This window comes from Lontra canadensis, unplaced genomic scaffold (assembly GCF_010015895.1).
Source record: "Lontra canadensis isolate GAN:19392208 unplaced genomic scaffold, GSC_riverotter_1.0 scaffold89, whole genome shotgun sequence".
In the NCBI taxonomy this organism is placed as follows: Eukaryota; Metazoa; Chordata; class Mammalia; order Carnivora; family Mustelidae; genus Lontra; species Lontra canadensis.
The window spans coordinates 4,014,229-4,040,458 of record NW_022631083.1 but is presented as its reverse complement, the minus strand read 5'-3'; the positions used below and the strand labels follow the sequence as shown (position 1 = coordinate 4,040,458).

The 26,230-nt window shown below is 41.0% G+C and overlaps 1 protein-coding gene across 4 annotated transcripts in view; it reads right to left on the bottom strand.

The window, feature by feature from the left end:
- Positions 1–26,230, bottom strand: part of PCSK6 (proprotein convertase subtilisin/kexin type 6) — a 180,567-nt gene that overhangs the window by 89,004 nt on the left and 65,333 nt on the right. For all 4 annotated transcript variants that reach the window (XM_032835983.1, XM_032835985.1, XM_032835987.1 and 1 more), the window contains one exon: positions 25,797–25,885. In XM_032835983.1, coding sequence (XP_032691874.1) covers positions 25,797–25,885 — 89 coding nt within the window. The remainder of the gene's footprint in view (positions 1–25,796; positions 25,886–26,230) is intronic.

Genomic DNA, 26,230 nt, shown 5'->3' with positions numbered 1-26,230 from the left:
TTCTCTGTACCCTTATATCCCACAGTGGGCTTGCTGGGGCAGGAGAAGGCCCAGCCAGCCACACAAGCAACCAAAGTCAGTTCTGATGTTCTAAGGCCAAAATGTAACCTGTTATGCTAGACTTCTTCAAGCAAATTATAGGTGTGGGAACGCCTACTTTAAAAAAAAAAAACAATTTGATATAATTAGCACGTATAGTACTCTGTTCGCTTCCGGTGTACAATACAGGCATTCAACAATTCTATGCTGCTCAATGCTCGTGCTTACTTTTGAACAAGAATGAGATGCCGGGAGACATCAAAAATATGTAAAAACAGACGACTAGGATAATTTCTCAACACCTCTCGTGATGCTTTTCATCTCGGAAGAAGAGCAACTCTTGTGTGAGGAAGAAAGCATCACGTATTTAGAATTTAGTGAAGCATCTATTTTCCCCCAACACCGACGAGTTGCCAACAAAGAAAAGGTAAATATTTTCAGTGGAAACCTGCTATTCCAATATTAGCCTTAAATGTGAATGGTTCTCTGGAAATGCCAAATCGAAGAAACAGTCATTATTTCTCTGATGAAAAAAGGAAGACCCATTTAACCACAAATGGTCAGGTACCAAAAGAAAAAAATGGGGGCCAGTCATTTGTTTGGGTGGTTGGCGGGTTCACAGTGGCAGGACAGACGCCTGCCTGACTGTCCACTCTGAGGACCGACCTGTCTGTGGGAGGAGCACAGAGGAGAAGGACGATGGTGCTCTTCAGGATCCGACGAGTTTGTGTCTGGGTGAACAGCTCAGAGTGCTCTGGGGGCTCAAACCCCCAGCAGACAGCTCTGGTGAGCACAGAAGCTGCATCTAGGAGCGAACCTCACAGGCTTACCTCGCTTTAAACAACACAGGCGTTCCTATAAAACTCCCTGAACCCAATCAATATTTCACATGCCCTGGAGCACTTGCTGAAATGAACAATTTTACAAGTTCTCTTGGTCAAGTGTCAACAACCAGCAGCCCTTTTTTCAGAGTGACCTGTCCTGCCTACCCCTCGCCCCCCTCACCATTAATTTAGTGTGCAACTTTCCAAACTACAAGCCTGTGGACGTGCCCTGGAGACACCGCATTGACCCTGAACTTTCTGAGGAAGCTCCAACGTTAAAAGACATGGCAAGGTCACTGTGACTGGATTTGGAGATAAGGTCTTTAAAGAGGTATTTGCGGGGAAAACGAGGCCATCTGTGTGGGCCGGAATCCAAGATTCCCTTATAAGAAGGGGAAATTCAGACACAGACAACACATTGACAGAGTGATGACCGTGTGAGGACACAGCGAGAAGCAGCTATCTGCAAGCCAAGGAGGCAGGCCTCCAAGGAAACCCAACCTGCCAACACCTTGATCTTGGACTTCTAGCCTCCAGAATTGAGAGGAAGTAAATTTCTGTTGGTGAGCTAAAAAAAAAAAAGGTGGGGGAGGAGCAAGGAGAACAACACACACACACACACACACACACACACACACACACACATACCCCTTCAATACAAGAAGTCAGTTATCAGCCCTGGTTGTTGACCTCTGGAGGAAGGCAGGCAAGCAGGACATTTTGTTTATTGAAAAGCAATGTATTTTGCCTTCAGCAAATGAATGTCAGCAAGTAACATTAGATTGTAGCTTCCTGAGTGTGACAAACAGGCCTCCCCAGCATATTTTGCTCATGGATCCTGAGTTTATTTTAGTAAATCTACAGAGAACTGGTTTGGGGTCTTGTTTTTGTTTTTGTTTTGGTTGGTTTTGTTTGTTTTTTGTTTTTGTTTTGTTTTGTTTTGTTTTTTTCCACTAAGACTATAGTACATTCTGTTCTACCAGCAGCCATTCTGGGCCAAGTGAGGTTTCAACAGTTGTTTAGAAATGTTACAAATCTGAAAGGTTTCTGTCAACCCTACTCATTGCCTAAGACTGTGACGGGACTCTCCAATCTCTAAATGTGGCCACATATGACAGCCTTGTTCTAGGAACCCCGGGGAGCTGTGGTCTGCTAAGTTGCTAAGGCACATCTACGTTTGCAATTGTGACATGAAATCCTTAGGGACCATTGGTCGATGACCAAGCCAAGTCTCTCTTGGTCTCCTGCTCTGTTCTTGATTTCCAGATGAAGCCAGGCCATCTCCTTCCAGAGTGGAAATGCAGCTGTGTATCACTGGTATACCAGCAAACTCCTGGGCAGGTCCTACTAAGGACCCAGGGTCAGTGAGATGAGGCCCATGGCAGCAAGGGTATGGCATTCACCATGTCTTTTATTTTATGTGATTCTGATGCTCTGTCCTCTCGAGGCCTTGTTGATTCTGGAGGGACTGCTCAGCTTCCCACCCCAGGGCTGGCCAGTTCCTCAAAATAGTAAAGAACGCTCCTAGGAGGCATGTCTTCCATGTACAAACCAATCAGTCTGGAGCCCACGCCTCCAACCACCTCCTTTATGGATCTCTTGGTGCTCTGGACCACCCTCCACCTGCCCTAATCACCCCATAACCAGGAACCAGACAACAAAGGACGGCCACTCAGCCCCAGAGCCCACTGGAGTTATTCAACTGAGCCAATCCTAACCCTGCTTATTCTGCCATGCCCACTCCTTCTGGCAGAAACCACTGGAAGCCTTTCCAGCCCACGACTTGCCTTGTTCCTCCTGCCTCCTGACAAACCCTGGTGCTCGCCCTCCTGGCCTCCATGGGTTGGAATACTTTCTCCTCTCGCGAACTGTGAGTCACAGGCTCTGCTCCATGGCTACTCTCTCCTGATCTGTTGACCTCACCAGGCCTAAATACTAATGAAAGCTATAGCTTAAAACAGGTCCTTCTCTCATCATCAGCTTCTGGTGATTTTTCTAAGAATGGTAAAAACTAGAAGAGCTTCAGTCACTCTCTTGAGATTTGAGATCTAGACGGGCTCTCTTGTCTCCAGCCCAGGCAACAGGGTCCAGAGACTAACAGTGGATCACCCGGGTGGGGGGGGGGGTGCAAAGAGATTCAGGGACAGCTTGCTGCCTGGGACACTGGACACGACACCATGCGTCTGAGCCAGATGGGGCACCCATATATCCCCTCTGTATGTGGGGACATCAAGGGACCCTGCCAGGATGTGCATCTGTGATCGAGCAGAGGAGCACATGCCCCACACTGGCCTCTGAAGATGGTAAAAACAAGATATTCACACTGCCACAAACAAAGGCCACCTGCGGCTTGCCTGTCCCTTAGACTTGAATGTGCCTTCTCCCTGTCTGTCTCTCTTTCTCGAAGACCCCGGAAGCATCTTCTCCTCATTCAGCCTTTGTGAGGGCAATCTCAGGGAGTCAGAGGGTGACCCCAGGACATTCAAGAACCAGCGTTATCTGCCCTCTGGGGTGGCTGCAGGAGGGTGGCCTGGGAAGGCATGGCCGCCTAGGAGACACAGGTTTTTGTCCATTTCCTCCTTCCTATGGCTCCTGAGCCTAGGGATGCTTAGACCCAGCAGGCAGGGGCCTTTGATGACAATATGAGGGTGAGGAGTGGTGGGGGGGATCCCCAGCTCCCTGAAAGCACAGCTCCTAATCACTAGCTACCTACATTCACTAAACCCCCCACACCTCCCCAGTTCCTTGTAAATCCTCCTGCAGTTGAACATGTACTTGGAGCCTTTGAAGATTAATCTGTAGCTTAAACTGTCCTCTTAAAAGGCTCACAAGACTAAACGGCTTAATGGAAACCCTAATGAGACTGAGAATTCTGTGACTCTGAATTAACATAATTAACTAATTTATGAGCCTGGATTAATTTAGCCGTTATGTACTTAACATTTTCATGTTTACGAAAGGAAAAACATGATTCAGTTCCCCCATCAAAATATGGAACAAAAACACCCATGGAAATGTGGCTGTTGCTTTTTGACTTTTCCTTCCCAGAACCAGAGTAAACACAGGCTGCTGAAAAGATGCACGGACTTGTGGAGGCCTGAGCAGGGGAGCTGTTCTGAGTATCTGCCAGGTGGGGAGTCTTCCCAGCCCCCAGAAGCAGAAGGGGTGAAGAGGGACAGAGCCAGGGTTACCCAGAACAAGACAGAGGGAAACAAGGCATAGGGCTGATATACTTTTTTTTTTAAAGTGATGAGCCCTGGGTGTCGTAGCAACTGATGAATCATTGAACAAACACTACATCAGAAATTAATGAGGTACTATATGTTGGCTAATTGAATTTAAATTTAAACAAAAAGAAAAAAAATAGAGAGTAAAGAAAGGTGTACCGTAAAGCTCTGACAGGTGGTTTTCCTCGTTGTTCACTGGTTTGGGTTTTTTTTTTTTTTTTTTTGTAATGCAAGTGCCTGATTAAGCTTTTGCTTAAGGCATCCATTTCAAAGACGCATCCACTTCAAAAGACTATCTATCTCGAATAAACAAATTGACAGCCACAGTAGATAAAGGGGCAGCCCCCCTCCCCCTCCATCCCCACTGAGGCTTTGTTTTAGAGATCTTGGTTGATTTTGATAAGGGACCATTTGGGCCACTTGTCTTTTCTCTCCCCAGCACTTTAAATTCCCACTCCTGTTATTTTCAATTACCAATGGAGTGGGTCCATGAAACCCTAGGTCCCCAACCTCAACCCCCAATAAAACAGAGCCCCAGCGCTCATACACACCACCTGGGCACGGTATCCTCTCTCTCTGTACCTATGACCTTGCTCTGTGACCAACCCCCCCCCCCCAGCTGTGTCATTTCCAGGTGGCCAGTGATAAACATCTGTTTTTCAGTTTCTTGATGCCTGTTGCTAAACATTGTCTTGCAATCCTAAGAAGAACCCCAGGGGTCGGTCCAGTTTTAACACTGGCTTGGAAAGGGGAGATGTCTGTGCAAAGCTCACCTGGGGTGCACAGCATATGACAGCTTCACTAGCAGTGGGCTGGGCTGGGCACACAACAAAAGGCTAAGTGAGAAAAGGCTGGGAATGATGACCACTATCCTTTGCCTGTGTCCTCCTGTGTTATAGCCATTATCAGATGAAGGTTGAAAAGCCTGGTTTATTATATTCAAGGCTAAGAAAGAGAAACAAGGCCGGAATTATGTTTGGAAGGAATATGAATTTGGTCAAGGAAAAGAAAACACACGCGCACCATGGAAACTTCCTTTTTGCTTCTGTTCCTGCTTACAGGGCCTGGTGGCATCTGGCCTCATCTGGTCCCAGCTAGGTTCCAGCATTGGAGAGACACCACCACAAAGGGAAAAGCCAGGCTTCAAGTCAGCAGGCCTGAGTTCACATGTGGGCTCTGCCTCCGTGTAGGGGTGTGAGCCTAGGCGTGGCAGGTGGCTTCTGATTATCGCTTTCCCAGGGTAGGAAATGGCTGTAGTAATTCCAACTCAGGATAGTTCTGCGCAGGAGGTGCCAACAGCAACCAGCGAAAGCTGTTACTGTCATCACAAGAAAAACACTAAGAAGACTGGGCCATGACAGAAAACTGAGAGCTCCGTCTCCCTCTCCTCAGGGCCCAAAGCCTCAGAAATAACATGATAAAGGGAAGAAAAAAAAAATCAGGAACAGCCCTGGAAAACAAGATCAGAAGATGAGATCTTTTGAGGAATGGTGGACAGACAGCAAAAAGATAGGATCAGCCAGCAGGAAAAATTCCAGAAGCACCTGACATCCCTAGGTCTGATGTTGTCAGGATGGGAGAAGCAGGCATGGGTGGGAGGAGCTAAGGAAGAAGGAGGTTAGCTGCCTCCTCCTCCAGGCTGAGAGGAGGAAGTAGCAGCAGGCTTTATGCAAACACTTAACATAGTCAAGAGGGCCCTGCTGCTAGAGAGGAGGGGCCAGTGCCTCCCCTGGGCAGAGGGAATCCACACCACCGTGCCAGAAGTGACATTATCCAGCAGCAGGTCCCTCCACCTCCCACTTCACATACTGCTGCCATCAGGCCTAACAACCGCCACAACCACACAAGGATCTGTGAGCACAAAACACGAGTGGCCCACCAATCAGCAATAGGAGGAAAACCAACGTCAAGAAAGAGAACCACCAAATTAAAAAGCTAAACAAAATGACAACAACAAGACAAACCCAAGGGGATACCGTTAATGCAGCAAATGTGAAGAAAACTTCAAAGTAAGTATTGCTAATATCCCTCACATTTGTAAGAAAATAATGCATCTTTAAAAAAAAAGCAACTGGAAGCACTTCTCCCCCATTCTTTCTGCTAAGAAAAGCCAAAAGCCTGGACACTGTGCAAGAAATAATCTCAGGATCTTGTGAGCCAGGGAACAACATGGTGGTGAGTTCCCTGAGATTCTTTTTTGTCTCGCATATCCCAGACTTGGAAATAGAGATGCTGGCAACCTAGAAGTACCAATGGGAGCCGACCAAAAAGTCTCCCAAAGCCTGTTTCCTCTAGCCAAAGCACCAACAAAGGGAGACCCAGCAAGACAGAAACTTTCTGCACAATCACTTTAGCCAAAGGGCACAGACAACCTTATGGCATGACCCCCACTCACACCAAAGACCAAGTGGGGAGCCTCAGCTTTCACCCCTGCCAGGCTATAATGAATTCCAACACCCCTTCTAGGTGAACAAAAGCACGGCTTTTCCCCCGCCGACCAAAAAAGAGGCTTACTCCATGATGTCAGTGAAGGTCCTGTGGGGAAGCTTGGTCTTCCACACTACCTGGCAGTGAGAAGGCATCGCTCTCCCTCCCAGGGGAGTCATATCAGGAGGTCTGGTGGTGAGTCAGGGTTTTCATCACCAACCAGAGTAAGATGACCCCCCAACTAGAGGCCACATGAGGAGCTGGACCTCCTACCCTGCTCAGCACTGATGAGAAGCCCTCCCACTCTCAGATGCCAATAGTGAGTGACTGAGCAGACCTGGGTCTACATCTGGCAACAAGGAAGCAGTGGAGCTCCCTTCCCCCCCCACCCTCAAGCAGTGTCTGAAACAGAAGGTTTAAATAAGATCCAGTGTGTCATAGTATAATACAAATATGTACAGGTTTCAACTTAGAGTCACACATCATAAAAAGAACTAGCAAACCTTAAATGGAATGATACAAGACACTAGATAGATGCCAATACGGAGCTAAAAAGGGACATCAGATTTTTTGGTAAAGATTTTAAAGCAGTGATGGTACAAATGTTTTTCTGAGCAATTGCAAATACGCTTGCAACAAATGAGAAAATATAAAACCTCAACAAAGAAAGTCTCAGCCAAGAAATAAACATATCCATATGAAGCAAGTAGAAATTTTAGATCTGAAAATACAATAATCAAAATAAACTAAGTGAATGAGTTTCACAACAGAATGCACTGGACAGAAGAAAGAAAAGAGTGAACTGGAAGACAGAATAATTGAAATTGCCCAGTCTGACAACAGAGAGAAAACAGACTAAAAAAGAAAAGAAAATAATAACAGTGGCAAAACTCAATAAAAATGAACAGAGTCTGAGAGACTTCTGGAACTATAACAAAAGATCTAAGATTCATGTCATTGGAGTCCCGGAAGGAGAGGAGAAAGACAGCAGGGCTGAAAAGTACTAGAAGATATAATGGCTAAATTCTATCCAAATCTGGCAAGACACAACTACAATAGGCTTTCCTTCTTTCAAGTTTTCTAAATTCTGTTAAATGATTTGAGCAAAAATTACAATACCATCTGATGTGGTTCTGAATGTATGTAGAGATATATTTAAGACAATTACAAACAGGACAGGGTAATAGGATATAAGAGAGGTAAGGTTTCCATACCTCACTCAAGCGGGTAAAATGATTAACCCCCAAAGGCTGTGATGTGTATGTATAATGTAATAGAGCAATCACTAAAAAGAGCAATCACTAAAAAAAGTTGTACAAGAAGATACACTTTAAAAAGGTCATAGACAGGGGTGCCTGGATGGCTCAGTTGGTTAGCACCCAACTCTTGATTTTGGCTCAGGTTATGATCTCAGTGTTGTGAGATTGAGCCCCATGTTGGGCTCCTTGGGATTCTCTCTCTCTCTCCCTCTCTCCCTCTGCCCCTCCCCACCGCTAGTGCTCTCTCTCAAAAAAAGAAAAGGCTATAGATAAACAAGATAGATTCTAAAAAGTATTCAAATAACCTATAGAAAGGCAAAAAAAAGAAAAAAAGAAACTAAAAACAGAGAGAACAAACAGAAAACAAAAGCTAAAATAGTAAACTTCAATCCTAACATATTAATAATTACATTCAGTGTAAATGATCTAAATATGGCAATTATTAGAAGGCAGAGATCGGCAGCATGGATTAAAAAACATGGCCCAAATATATGCCATCTACAAGAAAGTCATTTCAAATATAATGATATAGCAGGATGAGAGTAAAGGGTAAAAAAAAAAAAAATCACTAATACAAAAACTTAATCAAATGAAAACAGATGTAGCTATATTAATATGAGACAGACTATAGAGCCAAGGAAATTATCACAGATAGAAAGAGGTATTTTATAATGATAAAAGGGCCAACTCACCAAAAACATAGAGTAATCTTTTTTTTTTTTTTTAAAGATTCCATTTATTCATCTGACAGAGAGAAAGCACAAGTAGGCAGGGCAGCAGGCAGAAGGAGAGGGAGAAGGAGGCTCCCCACCAAGCAGAGAGCCCTATCCAGGCTCAACCCAAGGACCCCTGGATCATGACTTAGCCGAAGGCAGACACTTAACCAACTGAGCCACCTACACCCCTCAAGAGTTAGTAATCTAAATGTGTAAGCCCCAAACAACAGAGCTGCAAAATATGTGAACAAAAACTGGTAGAACTTAAAGGAGAAATATACAAATCCACAATTATAGTTGAACACTTCAATACTCTTCTCTCAGCAATTAATAGAACAACTAGACAGATAACCAGTATATGGAAGTATATGGAAGAACTCAACAACTCAACAAATGTTCTCATCAACATTTTTATTTTTATTATTTTATATTATTATATTTACTAAATAATGAATTATATTAATATATTTATATTATTTTTATTTTTATAATTTATATTTATTTTATTTTTATTTATTATTTTATTTGGGAGGAGAGAGTGAGCATGAGTGGGGTGGGGGAGGGGCAGAGGGAGGAGAGGGAGAAGCAGGCTCCTGGTTGAGCAAGAAGCCTGATGCCGGGCTCAATCCCAGGACCCTGGGATCATGACCTGAGCTAAAGACAGATACTCAACAGACTGAGGTACCCAGGTGCTCCCGTCATCAACATTTTTAGAACACTCCACCCAACAATAGGAGAATAAATACTCTTTTCAAGTGCCAACAGAACTTATACCAAAATAGATTAGATCCTGTGTCGTAAAACAAACCTCAACAAATTTAATAGAATTGAACTGACACCGAATGTGTTCTCCAGCCACAATGGAATCAAACTAGTAATCCATAACAGAAAGATAACAGAAAAATCTCCAAACACTTAGAAAGAAAACAAAATACTTCTAAATAATCTATTGGTCCAAGAAGGAGTCTCAAGGAAAAAAAAATGCACTAAACTTAACAAAAATGAAAAGACAACATATGGGAGACACAGCTAAACTACTGTGAGAGGGAAATTTATAGCACTATTGTTTATGCTAGAAAAGAGGAAAAGTCTCAAATCAATAACCTAAGCATCCACTTCAAGATCCTGGAAAAAGAAAAGCTAAGCAATCCCAAAACAAGGGGAAGGAAGGAAATAATATAGATAAGAGCATAAGACAATGACACTGAAAATGAAAAACACTGGCAAAAATAATGTAAGAAAGAACTGGTTTATGAAAGATCAACAAAACTGATAAACTTCTGGTAAGAATGACAAAGGAAAAAAAGAGAAGACATAAATTACCAGTATCAGGAATGAAACAGAGAATATTACCACAGACTATACAAACATCAAAAGTATATATAAGGTAATATTACAAACAACTCCACACACATGAATTTGACAACTTAGACAAAATGGACCACTTCCTCCAAAAATACCAACTGCTACAACTCACCCACTATGAAATGGATAATTTGAATAGCCCTAATACTTTTCAAGAAATTGAATTCGTAATTTAAAAAAAATTTCCCCAAAAGATCTCAAGGTCTATATGATTTCACTGGAGGATTCAACTAAAAGTTTAAAGAATTAATACCAATTCTACCCAATCACTTTCAGAACATACAAGATGAGGGATTACTTTCCATTTTACTTACTGAAGCTAGTGTTACCCTGATATAAAAACTAAAAGATAATATAGGAGGGGCATCCCAGATAACTCAGTCATTAGGCATCTGCCTGTGGCTCAGGTCATGATCTTGGGGTCCTGAGATCAAGCCCTGCATCAGGCTCCCTGTGCAGAAGCAGGGAAGCCTGCTTTTCCCTCTCCCCCTGCTTGTGTTCCCTCTCTCGCTATGTCAATCTCTGTCAAATAAATAAATGAAACCTTTAAAAATTAAAATAAAATGAAATCAAATCAAATCAAATAAAAGCCAGTATAGGAAAAAAGAAAGAAAGAAAATAACATACCCAAACTCCTCATGAATATATTATATATACAAAAATCCTCAACAAAATAATGGCAAAGAGATTTTGATAATATATAAAAAGAAAACACCATTACCAAGTGGGGTTTATTCCACAGATTCTAGGCTGGATCAATATTCAAAAATCAACCAACCTAACCTTCCATATTAACAATCTAAAGAAGAAAACTCACATAATCATATCACTCACTGAGGAAAAAAGCAGTGACAAAATTCAATAACCATTCATTTTTTTAAAAATCCTCCAAAAACTAGAAATAGAAGGGAACACTGTCAACTTCCTAAAGAGCATCTACAAAACTCTGTAGGTTAACATTATATATAATGGTGGGAGTCTTAACACTTTCCCTTGAAGATCAGCAACAAGATAAGGATGTCTACTCTCGGTTGTAAGTTCTAGCCAGGGCAATAAGGCAAGAAAAGATCAAACGCATGTAGATCAGAAAGAAGAAATAAAACTACCCCTATCTGCAGATGATATTATCAAGTATAAATTGCAAGGAACCTCTCATAGAACAAATTAGCGAGTTCAGAAAAATTGCAGGATACAAGATCAACATTAAAAAAAATTACATTTCTATGTATTAATGATGAACACATGAACCTCAAACTTTAAAACACAATGCTCGTTATCGTTGGTTAAAATACAATGAATCTCTTAGGTGTACATCTAAACAAACATGTATAGGCCCTGTATAGTGAAAGTTACATGATGCTGGTAAAGAAACTAAAGATTTAAATGAATGGAGAGATACAGTGGGGGTGCTAAAAGAGTCCACAAAGTAAAGATCTCAATTATCCCAACTGATAGAGAGGTTTAACACAATCTCTACCAAAAGCCCAGCAAGACTTTTCTGTAGTTATTGACAAGATAATGATAAAACTTGTATGGAGAGGCAAAAGAACTAGGTACGACAGCTAAAATTATTTTGAAAAAAGAAAAACAAAGTGGGAGTAATCAGTTTACCCTGTTTCACAACTGATAAGTTGCTACAGTAATCAAGACTGTGCTACAGGGGCAGAGGGACAGACACACAGACAATAGGATGGACAGAGAACCCAGAAATAAACTCCACAAATGTGCCTAATTTTTGACAAAAGTGCCAAAGAAACTCAATGGAAGAAAGATGGGCATTTTAACAAATGGTGCTGGAAAAACTAGACATCCATAGGCAAACAAACCAAAAAAACCTTGACCTAAGTCTCACACCTTACACAGAAGCAATCCAAGATCTCTCAAGATGGAATTCAAAATACAAAATATAAACCCATAAAAAACTTTTAGAAAAAAAAAACAAAATATCTTCAGAATTGAAGACAAGGCAAAGAGTTCTTAGACTGATACCAAAAACCTTGATCCATAAAAGGAAAAATTTATTAAAGGAATTCATCAAAATTAAAACTTCTACTCTGCAAAAGACCCTGTTAAAGAAAATGAAGACACAAGCTACAGAATGGATGAAAATATTCACAAACAACATAATCACCAAAGGACTAGTAGGTAGGATATATTAAAAACCCTCAACACTGAACAGTTAAAAAATCAAACATTACAGTTAGAAAATGAACAAAAGATATGAAGAGACATTTCACTAAAGAGAATATATAGATGGCAAATAAACACAAGAAAAGATTTCCAACATCACTAGCCTTGGGGAAATGCAAATTAATATCACTACATACTCATCAGAATGGCTATAATTAAAAAGTGATGTTACCAATTACTGGCAAGCATGCAAAGAAAGTGGATCATTCATATATTGCTAGTGGAAATGTAAAATGGCACAGCTTCTTTTGAAAGCAATTTGCTAGTTTCTTTTTTTTTTTTAAGATTTTATTTATTTATTTGAGAAAGAGAAAGAGAGAGAGAGCACAAGCAGGTGGAAGGGCAGAGGGAGAAAGAGAAGCAGGCTCCCTGTTGAGCAGGGAGCCAGATGCAGGGCTCGATCCCAGGACCCTGGGATCATGACCTGAGCAGAAGGCAGATGCTTAACTGCCTGAGCCACCCTGACATCCCCAATTTGCCAGTTTCTTAAAAAACTAAACATAAAACTATTATAGAACCCAGCAAGTGCACTCCAGGATATCTAACCTAAAGAAATGAAGACGTACATTCACATAAAACCTATACAAGAACGTTTCTAGGTGCTTTATTTTAATAGCCCAAATCTAGAAATAACCCAGATATCCTTCAATGGGTGACTGTGGTACATCCATACCACGGAATACTACTTCAATAAAACGGAACCAACTGCCAACATACACAGCAGCCTCGATGAATCTGCAAGGAATCATGCTGAGTGAAAAAACCAATTGTATATGGTTTCATTTATCTAACATTCTTGAAATGACAGAATTATAGAAATGAGAAACAGATCAGTAGTTGGTTGCCAAGGGATTAGGGTAGGATCAGGGTGGGAGTATGTGTCTCTAAGAGGGCAACATGAGGGATTCTTCTGGTGATGAAATTATCCTGTACCTTCACTGTATCAATGTCAATATCCTGGTTGTAATATCGCACTACTGTTCTGCAAGATGGCGCCATTATGGAAAACTGGGTAAAGGATATATTGGATCTTTGTGCATTATTTCTTACACTCCATGTGAATCTACCAATTATTTCAAATAAAAATGTAATTGAAAACATCAACTAGAAGTCATAGATGAAAAACTATTTTCAGAATTTACATACTGAGTAGATAGGGTATCAGAGAGCTGGAAGACTGAGTTTAAGGGATTCTTCCAACACCCAAGACAGTGGTGACCAAAGAAACTGGTCCACCTTTAAGTTATTGAAGAGTATCATAGTTATCGTATCATAGTTATCAAAGTGTAATGTTTAACTGTTAATTACAATATGGAGTCTTTAAAGGGTTCACTGAGAGCCAGGCAAGAAAATGAAAACAAACTCACAGCCAGACAAAGAGAGGTTGAGTCCCAGAATAATGAAAAAGAAAAGAACTGAAGGTTTCTGGAAGATAGAAATGAGTTATCTGAAAAGGAACAAAAATTAATATCGGCATTGGACTCCTCATCAGAGGGACCATGTTTTTAAAATTCTGAGTGAAATTATTTTGAACCTAAAATCTCAACACAGCCAAATTTGTTGGGAAAAAATAAAGCCCTTAGGAACTAGGAAAAGTTATTGCCTATACATCCATCCACCTGAATAGGAAACTCAAAAATATCTTTTAGAAGAATGAATGATTTAATAAAAAAAAGACAACCTTGTAAAATAAATAATCTAACATAAAGAAAGACATAGAATCAAAGAAACAATGGTGACCAATGAAAATGGTCCATCTTTTTGGTTCAGCCAACATAACAATTATTGCTTAATGTAAAACTGTTCATAACAATATGGAGTGAAAATCCTGGATGGCCCCAATTTTGGGAGGTTATGAAGGAGAAGAGAAGACAGCAGAGGGAAGGGGAACTCTGATAAGGTTATTTTTTTGCTCAGGAGAAGGGGATAGTTACTGAGTAATGCTGAACGGTGTCGGAAAATATAAATTCAGGTATGTGTGCCTCAGGGGATTAGGAAGACAGAATTGGAATGTAAAGATTTCAAGCCATCAGAATGAAAGAAAACAAAAGAAGACAGAAGAAACTACATCTGTCTAGCAAAGGGCAGGGAAGTAAAAGAAACAAAGAAAAAAACAGTAAAAGAAATTCGGTAAACTAAGTCAATTAAGAGAAAGCAAAATAGGGTCACAGAGATTAACCTAAATAAATCTGAAATCAGAACAGGTGTGAACATCTCAAATTCCCTCTCTGAAGCAATTCTTGAACTGTTCAAGAAAAATAAGTAAATAAAGCCACAGACAGGCTGCTTACAAAATTAAGGCTCGAAATACAGGAATGAAAAAATATATGTGGAAAATGATGATAAAAAGAACAACAAAAGGCAAAAAAGAGAATGAAAGAGAGGATTTTTGATTAAAGAAAGATTCCTTACACCAACAAGAGATGATAACTTCTGCGCCCCTTGTAACATGGCTATGAAATTTATACACCAAAGCTTGAGGGAAATCAACAAAGCCACAATCATTATGGAGACCAATATTCCTTCTCAGAAATAGATGAGGCAGAGCGAACCCAAGACTCCCAAACTTTTAAAAGAGCTTGGTCAGGCCCACAGGTGAAGCACATGGATGCCTACAGGCACAGGGAAGGCAGGACAAATGGCTGAAAGGGACACATCGATCAAACCAGGCAGTAGCAGGGACAGATGAACGGCTCTTTGAAGGCGCAGCCACTGTGCAGCCCCAGCTGGCTGTTGCCATGAAGGACTGAGGCCCCAGCATGGCGAGAGCTCTTGATTTTTCAAGAGAAACTTGGATTTTCATAGGAAATCCCTTGATTTATAACTGTTTGCATAAGTTAAAAAAAAAAAAACAACATTTGTGTGGGTCACACAAAACCATCTGTAGCAACCTTTGATCTAATTTATAACAATTTTTGTACTCGATAGCATAGAATAAAAATACTCTTCAAAAACCCATTGGGATATTTACAAAAACTGAACATGAATTAGACCACAAAGACTCACTCAACAAATCCCAAAAGGCAGAAATTATAAAGAACACAGCTTCTGATCCCAATGCAAGGAAGTTAAAAATTAGCAACAAAACGAGTGCCAAAAAATCTACCCAGTTGGAAAAAAAAATTAACTTCCTTATAAATAACTCTTGAGTTAATGAGAGAAATCAAAGCTCAAATAAAAACTATTCAGAAATGAGTAACAATAAGAACACTATATAATTAAGCCAGAGATAGGTAATAGGAGGAAAGTGTATAGAACACTTATTTACTTATTAGAGCCCATCAAAGCCTGAATATAAAGAACTAAGCCTTCCTTTCAGGGAGCTAGGAAAAAACAACAATAATAAAAATTAAAATGCCAAAAGAATTAATAAAGGAAAGTAGAATTCATGAATTAGAAAACAAAAGAATTCAAATAATAATAATAAAAAAGGATCAAAATCTTGTTCTCAGAAAAAAAACCAATTTCATAAAATAGCAAATTTTTCATTCATCTAATCAAGGAAAAAAGGAGACATGCTACAAATAATATTAGGAATAATTATAAGTATGAATGCGAAGGATATATCTTTTTAATTATAAGAATATAAAACTAAATTTATAGGCCATATATTTGAAAATCTGGAGAAAAGAATAATTTTGCAGGAAAATTTAACTACCAAAATTTTCTCAAGGAGAAATAGAAAATCTGAATAGACTTAGCCCTTTAAAGAGTCATCCTGTCTGGTCAAATTGATTTATCAGCCCTACCCACATTAAGAAAGCAGGCAATGTCCACAGTATACGAACTATTTCAGAGCACGGTAAAAGATGGAAAACTTCATAATTCATTCTACAAAACCAGCATAATTCTGATACCCAAACTGGAGATGGACATCACAAAATGCAACAACTGTAGTTCAAACTATCTGACAAAGATTCGAAAACCATACATAACATATTAACAATTGAACACAGCAAGCAGTTTTAAAAGAACAATACTCATAATCAAATAGAATTTATTCTAAGGATGGAAGAATGAAATTTCCACTGTTAGGAAATCTATGACTATAATTTACTACATTAAACAGATTAAATAGTAAACTTGAAAAGCAATGTAATTGTCTCAATAGATGCTTTTTAAAAAGCATTTAATAAAATTCAATAGATCCATTCATCCCCCATCAAACCTCTTAGAATTCTAGGAATATAAAAACTTCCTTAATTTAGTAAAAAGTAATTACAGAAAACCTACGGAAGACATCTACAAATGGTAGATTTGTGACATCTACAAATACTAGGAACATACAGCAGGAAATAAAACAACAAAACCTGTAAATCATCACTATTTAATACTCATCAGGAGTCCCTATACATTGAAATAAGACAGGAAAAAGAAATGAGAGTTATCAGTGAGATAAAAACCACCATTACATTTACAGAGAGCTTTTATATGCATCAGTCCAGAAAACTAAGGTGGACAGATACAAAAACCCAACACACAAAAATCAATAGTTTCCCTATATATCCATTTCAATAATAACCAATCGGAAATACAATTTTAAAAACTGACCTAGATATAAACCTAACAAGAAATGCATGAGATTGATATGAAGACAGTGACAGCACTTTCAAATGGTGTCAAAGAAGACCTGAATAAAGAGAAACATACCATGTTCCTGCGTGGGAAGACTCAATATTGTAAAGATGTCAATTCTCCCCCAATTAATCTATAATTTCCATGCAATCCCCATCAAAATCCCAATAGGATTTTTTATGGAACTTGACAAGCAGATTCTCAAGTTCATCTGAAAGAGAAAATGTGCAAGAATAGCCAAGAAATTTTGAAAAAGAACGATTAAGAGGAAATTTGTCCTTTACGTTATAAAAAAAATCCTCTTAAACTATAATAACTAATAGTGAAGTCTTGTTTAGGGATTGAAAACAAATAAGCTAATGAAACTAATGAAACAATGGAGGATAAAGGTGACATGTGCAGATCAGTAAACATAACCTGAAGGGAAAAATAAAGCTAAATGTCTCCTTCACACCATACACAGAAATAAATTCCATATGGATTAAAAAGCTAAATGCAAACGATAAAACCATAAAAGCTTTAAGACGAACTATTCTTCTAAAGCTATGTTTTTAGAAGAAATAAGACAATCGATTTATTACCTTGGATGATAAAGCAAGATCCCAAATCCAAGAGTCACAGAAATGACTGACTAATCTAACAACATAAAAAAAATTTAAACATGGAGCACTGGGTGTCGTGCATAAACAATGAATCTTGGAACACTGAAAAAATAAACTTAAATTTAAAAAATTTAAACAGATTTTTACTGAAATATTACACATAGAGAAAAGGCACAAATCATCCATGTATAGCTCTATAAACTTAATAAAAAATTTAAAATTTCTCTGAAATGAAAGAGACTTCCAGTTAAACACCGAGCACCCACCCTTCTCTCTGGAAACAATAAAGATGACACATGGCTCTGTGATTCCCAAGGATGTGTAATTTCTCCATAAATTAGGCAGTGCACCTGAGGACCTTATGACCAGGGGACGGGGGGCCAAGGGGTTGTGGGGAGGGTTTGTTTCTTTGCCACACTGCATTGTCCTCACAGCAAAAGTGAAAAGTCTATTATTTTAGAGACAGTGAGGTCTGACCAAGAACTATACTGTTCTTTCCAAGAACGGGCATTTTGGGACACCTAGGTGGCTCAGTCGGTGTCTGACTTTGGCTCAGGTCATGATCTCAGGGTCCCAGGAGCGAGCCCCGCAGCAGGTTTCCCACTCATTGGGGAGTCTGCTTCTCCCTCCCCCTCTGCAAAACCCACCCCCGCGTCTGTGCTCTCTTTCTCTCTCTCTCAAATAAACTTTTTTTTTTTTTTTTTTTTTTGTTAAGAAGAGGCATCTTTTGTGACATGGTTTGTTGGAGGAGAAAAAGTAAGTGACAATCAGCTCTGCTCCATCCCCACTGTGGGGAGCATAACATGAACTCATGCTAATTCACTGGTGAGGGGAGAGGAGCTCTTAAAGCTACTAGGCTGGTGGAAGAGAAAGATCTGGGTCCCTTAACCCAAGTCCTCGGTGCCTGTAGCCTTGTTCCCTCTCCTCTCCTCCCCAACCCTCAACCCCCATCGTTTAGCACCTTACTGGTCTAGAGAGAAAGCCTTCATCTCCTCTCCAGTCAGTCATTAATAATAACCAGAAAGTGATTAGCATGACATCTATGCAACAATGCTACAAGAAACAAGGAAAGCTGGGGCATAACGAGTACAAGAGAATGATGAAAACATAAACATTTCTGCATAATTGAATGAAAATATAATTTTTCTCTGAAGCAAGAGATCAAAGATATACAAGTATTCAATGAAGAGATGACGAGGCAACAGAAAGAGGCCCCAAGTGTGTTCATCCTCAGGACAGAAACAGAAGGAAAACATTAAACAATTTTAGAAATGAAAGCCTTACTAGGGTTTTCTCTAGGAAAAAGAGACACTGGTGAAACTGCCAAAGACATGGAGGACAGGCTTGAGAAAAACTGAAAAAATAAATAAATAAATAAATAAATAAATAAATAAAATGGGAAAGAAATAAAAAGTTAAATATGATTAGAAAGTAATACAGAAGTCAGGAACTAGACATCCAGTATATGTATAAATGGTACACATGATGACTAAAGCTGCATATACGGAACCCAAAATGTTCAAAACAGTAACAGAAGAAAATCTGCCTGAAATTAAAAAAAAAAAAAAAAATACCCGGATCTTTTCAAGTGTATTGAATCCCAAGAACAGCTGCTATTGAATAATCCTCATGCACAGTTGGCCCAGCAAAGCTACTGGACCTCATGTTTAAAGGAAGAATTCTATATAAGCCAAGAAGTTAAGTTACCCACAAAGGGGGAAAAAAAAATCAGGTTGACCTCAAGCTAAGTTTCCAAGCAACAGTGAATCCAGGGGACAAACAAGGTGATGTTTGCTAAGTTTTGTAAGGATGTAACAGATAACACAGATCTAATTCAAGTCTAAAGGCAACCTTTGGACATTCTCAAAGATGAAAGAACTAGGAAAATACAGCATCTGCTAGCCTTTCCTGAAGAAAATTCCTCAGTGATGAAATCCAGGGAACTAAGAGATAAATCAAAGTAAATAACTCAGGAATAGAAATGCTGTACTGCAGACGATGGTGGTGAACCAAGACCAAGTTAAGTGTGAGAATCATCATGACAGATGATTACCATTGAACCCTGACAATTTAACGGCAGTGACAAAAGTCTGAAGTCAAGGTGTGAGGGTGAAAAGGTGCTAATAATCTAATGATCCACTATGGGGAACATGTAATTAAAAAAAAAGTAACCCTAGACTCTAAAAGATTTTCATAATCTTGGGTGTTTTTTTTAAAATAATCTTAGAGGAGTATTTGAGAAAATATTTCACCATAGTGAAATATTTATGTGACGCCCAACAATTCCCTCATTTCAAGTTGTTTGTTTTTCTTCTGTTGAATTCACATAAGTCAAATTAAACATTAAAAAAGTAACGTTGGCCTCTGAAAGATTTTCACAATCTTGGGATTTGTTTTGTTTTTAATTACCTTAAAGGGCTATTTGAGAAAATATTTCATTACAATGAACTATTTATGTTCAGCAATGTCTTCATTTCAAGTTAAGTTTCCTTTTCTTCTGTTACATTCACATAAATCAAATTAAGCATAAAACTAAACAATAAATATAAAAAAAGATTTTTTAAAAAGATTTTATTTATTTATTTGACAGAGATCACAAGTAGGCAGAGAGGCAGGCAGAGAGAGAAGAGGAGGCAGGCTCCCTGCTGAGCAGAGAGCCCGATGCGGGGCTTGATCCCAGGACCCTGGGACTATGACCTGAGCCAAAGGCAGAGGCTTTAACCCACTGAGTCACCCAGGCACCCTAAATATATAAAGTTTAAACATAAAATTAAATCTGGAGTTCGGCAGTTATTCAGTTTGATTTAATTTCTCATGTTAAGTTGCATACAATTAATCTTAATATATTTTACTAAAAATAAGTATAGTATGATCAAATGTCAATGAAATAATAGCCATCCATCCACCCACCCACCCACCCATCCATCTAACCACCCACCCACCCATCCATCCATCCATCCGTCTGTATTTATGGTTTAAAGATTCCTGTTAAAGAGTAGATGTAAAGAGCTGGGGCCAGAGCCAGGTTGGTTTGACCTTGGGGCAAATTATTTAACCTCTCTGGCTCTCATCACTAAAAGGGAGTAAGAACAGCATCTATAACAAGTGTTTTATGGAGCTTATAAAAGAATACATATACAGACCTTAGATCAGTGCCTATTATCTGGCAAACATTCAGTAAATATGGAAAATAAGAATTCATTTTCACCGGGATCTAGATATTCTAACCTTCTCCATATTCCTCCATCCTTTGATAAATCATTACATGTATTTCGGAGCTATCCTGACTTATTAGTAATGTTCCAGCAAGAATATTACTTTAAAGATATTATTAGGACAGTTCTACTAATTCTTTCATTTGATTTAATTATTTTAATGTGATAGAACATATAAGAAATGGGCAATTTTACAAAGCAAGTGGGTAGAAAATAATTACTCCATTCATATAAATATGTAATCAAATTTTTAGGAGCCCTATCTGTGGTGACTTTAAACCATATCCACAAATTCTTTGATAGTCTTCCATTCAAAAGGTACAGCCTAATTTCTCTCCCCTTGAGTGTTCGTTAGACTTAATGATCCATTTGCCTGAAGTCATGGTACATGACTTCTAAGACTAGGTCATACACATGGCTGCTTCTTCCTTCTCTCTCTTGAATCACCTTAAATGAAAGAAGTTAGCTACCAATAAGGGCACCTGGGTGGCTCCATTGGTTAAGTGGCTGCCTTTGGCTAAGGTCATGATCCTAGGGTCTTGGGATCGAGCCCCACATTGGGCTCCCTGCTGGATGGGCAGCCTGCTTCTCCCTCCCCACTGCTTGTCCTCTCTCTCTCTTTCTCAAATAAATAAATAAAATCTTAAAAAAAAAAAAAAAAAGGAAGCTGGCTATCATGTTATGGTGATGCTCTTAGAACTCTACAGGGGGTTGCACATGGTGAGGAATCAAGGAAGCAGGACTCCTGCCACCAGCCAGCAAGGAATTGAGGCCTCCATCCAATAAGTAATGGTAAATAAGTTGGAAGTGGATCCTCCATCTTGGAAGTAGATCCTCCAGCCCCAGTCATGCGTTCAGACTACAATCACAGCCAATATCTTGACTGCAAACTTATGAGTGACGTTGAGCCATGATCTCTGCTAGGTAGCACGTTTGTTGGTTAAGCAGCTACATTTTGCAGAAACTGTCATGCAGCAATAGTACCAAAAACATAATCTATTTGGTAAAAAACTATAAACCGCAAGTTATAGTTCTAATAACAGCAGAGTAGATTCCATCACGCTGACTCTAAAAAATAATAATGATAAATTCTCAACAAAAGATGTATTAAATAGAAACAGGACTTTATAAGGGCATTGGAAAGCACACAGAAGAAGGCAGAGGAGTGAGGTCTTGAAAGAAGGGAGCCATATTTAGTATGACGCAAGTCTGAATAACTTTTCTTCTATGGGAACTCCCCAGTTCTCTTGGTATATAGAGAAACTAGAACTTAAGGAGGAAAAATGCAATCTAATTGCAATCTAATTCTCATGGAAAATCATAGGATGGAGTTTGGGATGGCTAGAGCAGCTGGAAATTGAGAGAAATCTCAGAAAGGAGAAAGCCACAGAAGAGGACACATAAACTCCCCTCAAACGCTTGGCTGACCCCTGAACTAAACACTTTGGGCAAGACTCTCAGAAGTTCAAGGGGAAAGGACCAGCTGGAGGCTGAATGAGCTGAGTGGATACTTCAGACGCTGCCCACTGCAGGAGAGTCAATTTGGACTCTGATTCTTGTCAAGTTAGAGGTCTTGGTAAACGTTTCAGTCTTTCCCCTGAGATGCCAAAAGGGTCACAATCTAAAAGGAAAGACCATGTGGTTGGGATAAAGAATCTTCCCTGAGGCTAAGGGCAAATCAGAAAGAGATCAACCATAAAAAATGAAGAGTCAAACCTCCACATGTTCAAACTGAACTGACTGCCGGGACGAAACTCAACAGCATTCAAAGATCACAGAATCCAGAGTCTCTACAATGTAGCACAACAACGTCTAGGGTACAGCAAACATTTGCTAGCCATGTGCAAAGGAACAAGAGTACATGACCCATTGTAAAAAGAAGAAGCAAGCATTACAAGCACTCAGAAATAACCGAGATACTGGAATTAGCACAAGTCTTTAAAGTAACTCTTACAAATATGTTACAGAATCGATAACAAAAGATAGAAATAATGGGTGAAGAAAAGAACCTCAGGAAAGATGTGGGAACAATAAAAAAAATGTGGAAATCACAGGACAGAAAGGCATGAGATCTGAAAGTAAAAAAAAAAAAGAGAATTCATTGGATGGAATTAACAACAGGTTGGACACCACAAACGAAAGTATTAATGGGCCTGAAGACAGTGCAATAAAAATCATATAATTTGAAGCACAGAGAGGGAAAAAGGACTTAAAATGATGAACACAGCCTCAATAACCTATAAGGTATATCAAGGAATCGAACAACTATAACTGGTACCCAAAGAGAGGAGAGGGAAAATAGGGTTGAAAAAAATGAGATAATGACAGCAATTTTTCCACATTTGACTTAGACCAAAAAATAAGAATAAGCCCCTGGGAAACCAAGCAAACCTCAAGCCAGATAAGCATGAAGAAAATTACACCCAAGTATATCATACTCACCAGCAAAGCACAGATGGAAAAAAGAAATCACATCATGTAAACGGGGAACAACAATGCGGATTAAAAATGACTCATCATCAGAAACAATGGACACCAGAAGACAATGGAAGAACATTTTTAAAGTGTTGAAAGAAAAACATGTCCCATTAGAATTCTGGGTTCAGCAAAATTTCTTTCAAAAATGAGGTTGAAATAAAGACACTCTCAGATAAATGCTTAGATAAATTGTCATCAGTACACCTGCACTTCAAAAAACATGAAAAGAAATTCTCAGGCTAAAGAAACATGGAAACCACATAGATATCCAAAGCTAGAAAGTGAGGATGGGCACCGGGAATGGTAAATATGTAGGTAAATATATCCCTTTCCACTAGGATTTTAAAGTCAACTGTTTAAAGAAGAACAATGCCTATGGATTTATAACACATGTAGTAAAATTAAAAAAACAACAGCACAAAGCATGGGAATGAGTGTCGGTTGGAATAATCTGGTTCAGGTTCATGTCTAATACATGAAATAGTTTAAGAGTGCTTCCAGATAGATTGGAATAAGTTAGGAGATACACTTCAATCTCTTGAGCAAAAGCTAAAAGAAATAAATAAAAATAAATTAAAGGGTACACTCACGGTCAGTTCCATGGGCATCTGCTGTGTGTTAGCTCACTCAGAGAGGGAGGCTATGTTAGGGGTGCCTGAAGGTTGCCCTGTCCAGGGCTGGGCTTGGAAGACGGGGTGTCTGCCTGTGTGGTAGGGCTGGAGCAGTATACAAGCAATTTTGGAGACCCAGCTGTCACAGGTCCCCTGGGTCAATGCCAGCCTCCAACCCCACACTCGGCATCTCCGTGGCCAGCCCCACCCTATCTGTAACTGTACGTGGCATGCTTCCATGATGACCGTCCTATTTTCCCCTAAGCACTTTTCCTGTTCCCAGTCAAATTCTCTTGTATTGAGCTTGTGCCTCAGCCTCACGTTTCTGCCCTCACTGAGTGCTTGCCCTGCCACCACCCCCCATCTGCCTGTCATTTCAATACTTGGTCTTATACTATCTTTCATGTTTGCATGGTTCATCCCAAAGACATGCGAAGCTTCTAGAAGGTCGCAGATTTTATCTGTCTTATCCTTATTCTTCCCCTCAGTGGCTAGCACAGTATTATACGTAAAGATATGAAATACATTAATTAAAAAATATTCCTCTTCCCAAGCCCTGTGGTCATAGAAGTGATCTTTTCCGAATTCAGGAAACTGGGTAACATTTCTGCATGGAGTACAGAGTGAGAACCAACCACACTCACGGGCACTTTCTCTGGAGGTTCTCTACCTCCTTAACTCCTCTGGTTGCTCATTGCAGCCCACAGAGTGGGTGTCACCTACCTGCCTGACTTCAGAACCCTCTCAACCAGGACTTCTCAGACTGACATTGGCTGCCACACCCTCTCAGGATTTTGATATAATGCAGATCCTGACTCAGTAGGTCTGGGACACTACGATTTTCTGTACTTCTAACAGCTCCCCGAAAATGTCAGTGCTCCCAGTCCAGGGTCTTTGGGGTGCAGGGCTCAGACAATCCCAAAGGTGGGGTCTAGCCCTAACTCAAGGCAACACAAATCACTTTTATTCTGTCTCTGAATTTCGGCAGGAGGGAAGGAGTTGCTCAGAGTCCCCTTGCACTTAGCCCTCGGCCAGTGCTTTCCACACACAGCGCATCTCACTTCATGGTCACAACAGACCTGGGGAGTCAGCTGAGTTATTGCTATTCTGAACCGAGGCTCAGAGAGGTTACATGGATTGTCCAAGGACACACAGCTAGTGGGTGATGGAACTGGGATTGGTACCCAGGTCAGGCTGGTCCTACAGCTTATGGCGAGACTTCTTAGGGGTATGTATCCATTGGAACCTCCAGCGTGATCCTGGGAACCCATGGCCCAACCTCTCCATAGTAGACCTGAGAGGCTACAATCACTCCAGCAAAGGCAAAGCAGCAGGGAAGGTAGTGCCTTGGGAAGGCCCATTGAGTGAGCATGAGCATCTCCAAACTGAGAGAGTCCCAGCGAGGACAGGGGCATCCCAAAGCCAGCTGGATGCTCAAGGACCATTCATGCCCAAGGCACGCACCTGCTCGGCTCCCAGTTTAGCGAAATGCCCCTAATTGCTACTTTGGAGTACCTGCTGATTGCCAGTTGGGACTGTCAAACTGCCAGGCTCAGGCGGGGAAGAAGATATGGGACTCTTTGCTCTAAATCCCCCTCCTAGCAAGGGAAGCCTGACTCCTAGATAGAGAAGGTAACCAGGAGAGGCAGAAACACCTGGGGTCAGGCTCCTTACAGGGACCCGGAAGACCTGGTCCCCCACTAGCCGTGGTGAACAAGGCGAGGGGAGCAGAGTGGGCATGGAGCCAAAGGGAGAGGCAGGAAGAGGCTCTGGGGTGATGGGAAGGAAGGCTGCAAGCCAAGGCCTAAATTGGGAGGACAACCTGTGACTAGGGGACACTATGACAAAGGCTCCCTGGCTAAAGCTGAGGGGCAGGGGCAGGAGAAGTGAGCCAGCAGACTAGAGCAAGGACTTTCATTGTGGCAGTGACAGGGAGCCCCTGCAGGGCTGTGAGCAGAAGGGAACCAGCGTGGCCTTTTCTGAGGGGCGGTCTGGTTGACAGTGGTGAGTCAGACTAGCAGGGCTGGGAAAGAGAAAGGGGGTACCTTCCCGATGGCTTTTAGGGCAACACAGTGAGCAATCCCTCAGAGGTGAGGCCCCAGTCATGGGGTGCTGGCTGCCTGCCACCAGGCTGCAGGCTGGGGGGAGTAAGGGGGGCGCAGGTCTGACACAGCCGGCCGAGGCCAGCAGAGGTGCAGCTGTTGCCCCTGGTGGGACACCCCTGCTGCGGGCCCCGTGGCTCCCCAGCTGCGTGCCCCTGGACCTTACCTCCGATTTTGGCATTGTATGCTATGCCCACGATGCAGTAAGAGTTGTTGGCTGAAGCAGCGACTTCCCCCGCACAGCGAGTACCATGTCTGAAGCAAAGCAGAAAATGGAGTTAGGGCTCCGCCCGGCAATCGGGAGCACGTCCCGGGCATTGCTCTGGTCTCCTGCAAGGAGGAGCGTCACTTAGCCTCTGTCCTGACCCCCACCCCCACACCCCTCCCTTGCCGGCTGCTCCCCCGGGAGGGAGCCTCAAGCCCAGCTTTGCCTAACCCCCCGGGGCAGTCTTGCCCCTGCACAGGGCGAGCACCTCCCCTAACCCCAGGACGAAGTGAGGGGCTTCTGCTCCCCACACGCAGGGTCCCGGGCTTTCCTCCTCCCGAACTATGCCTTCAGGTCACCCACAGCACGTTGTCTAGCACATTGCAGGTGCCGCG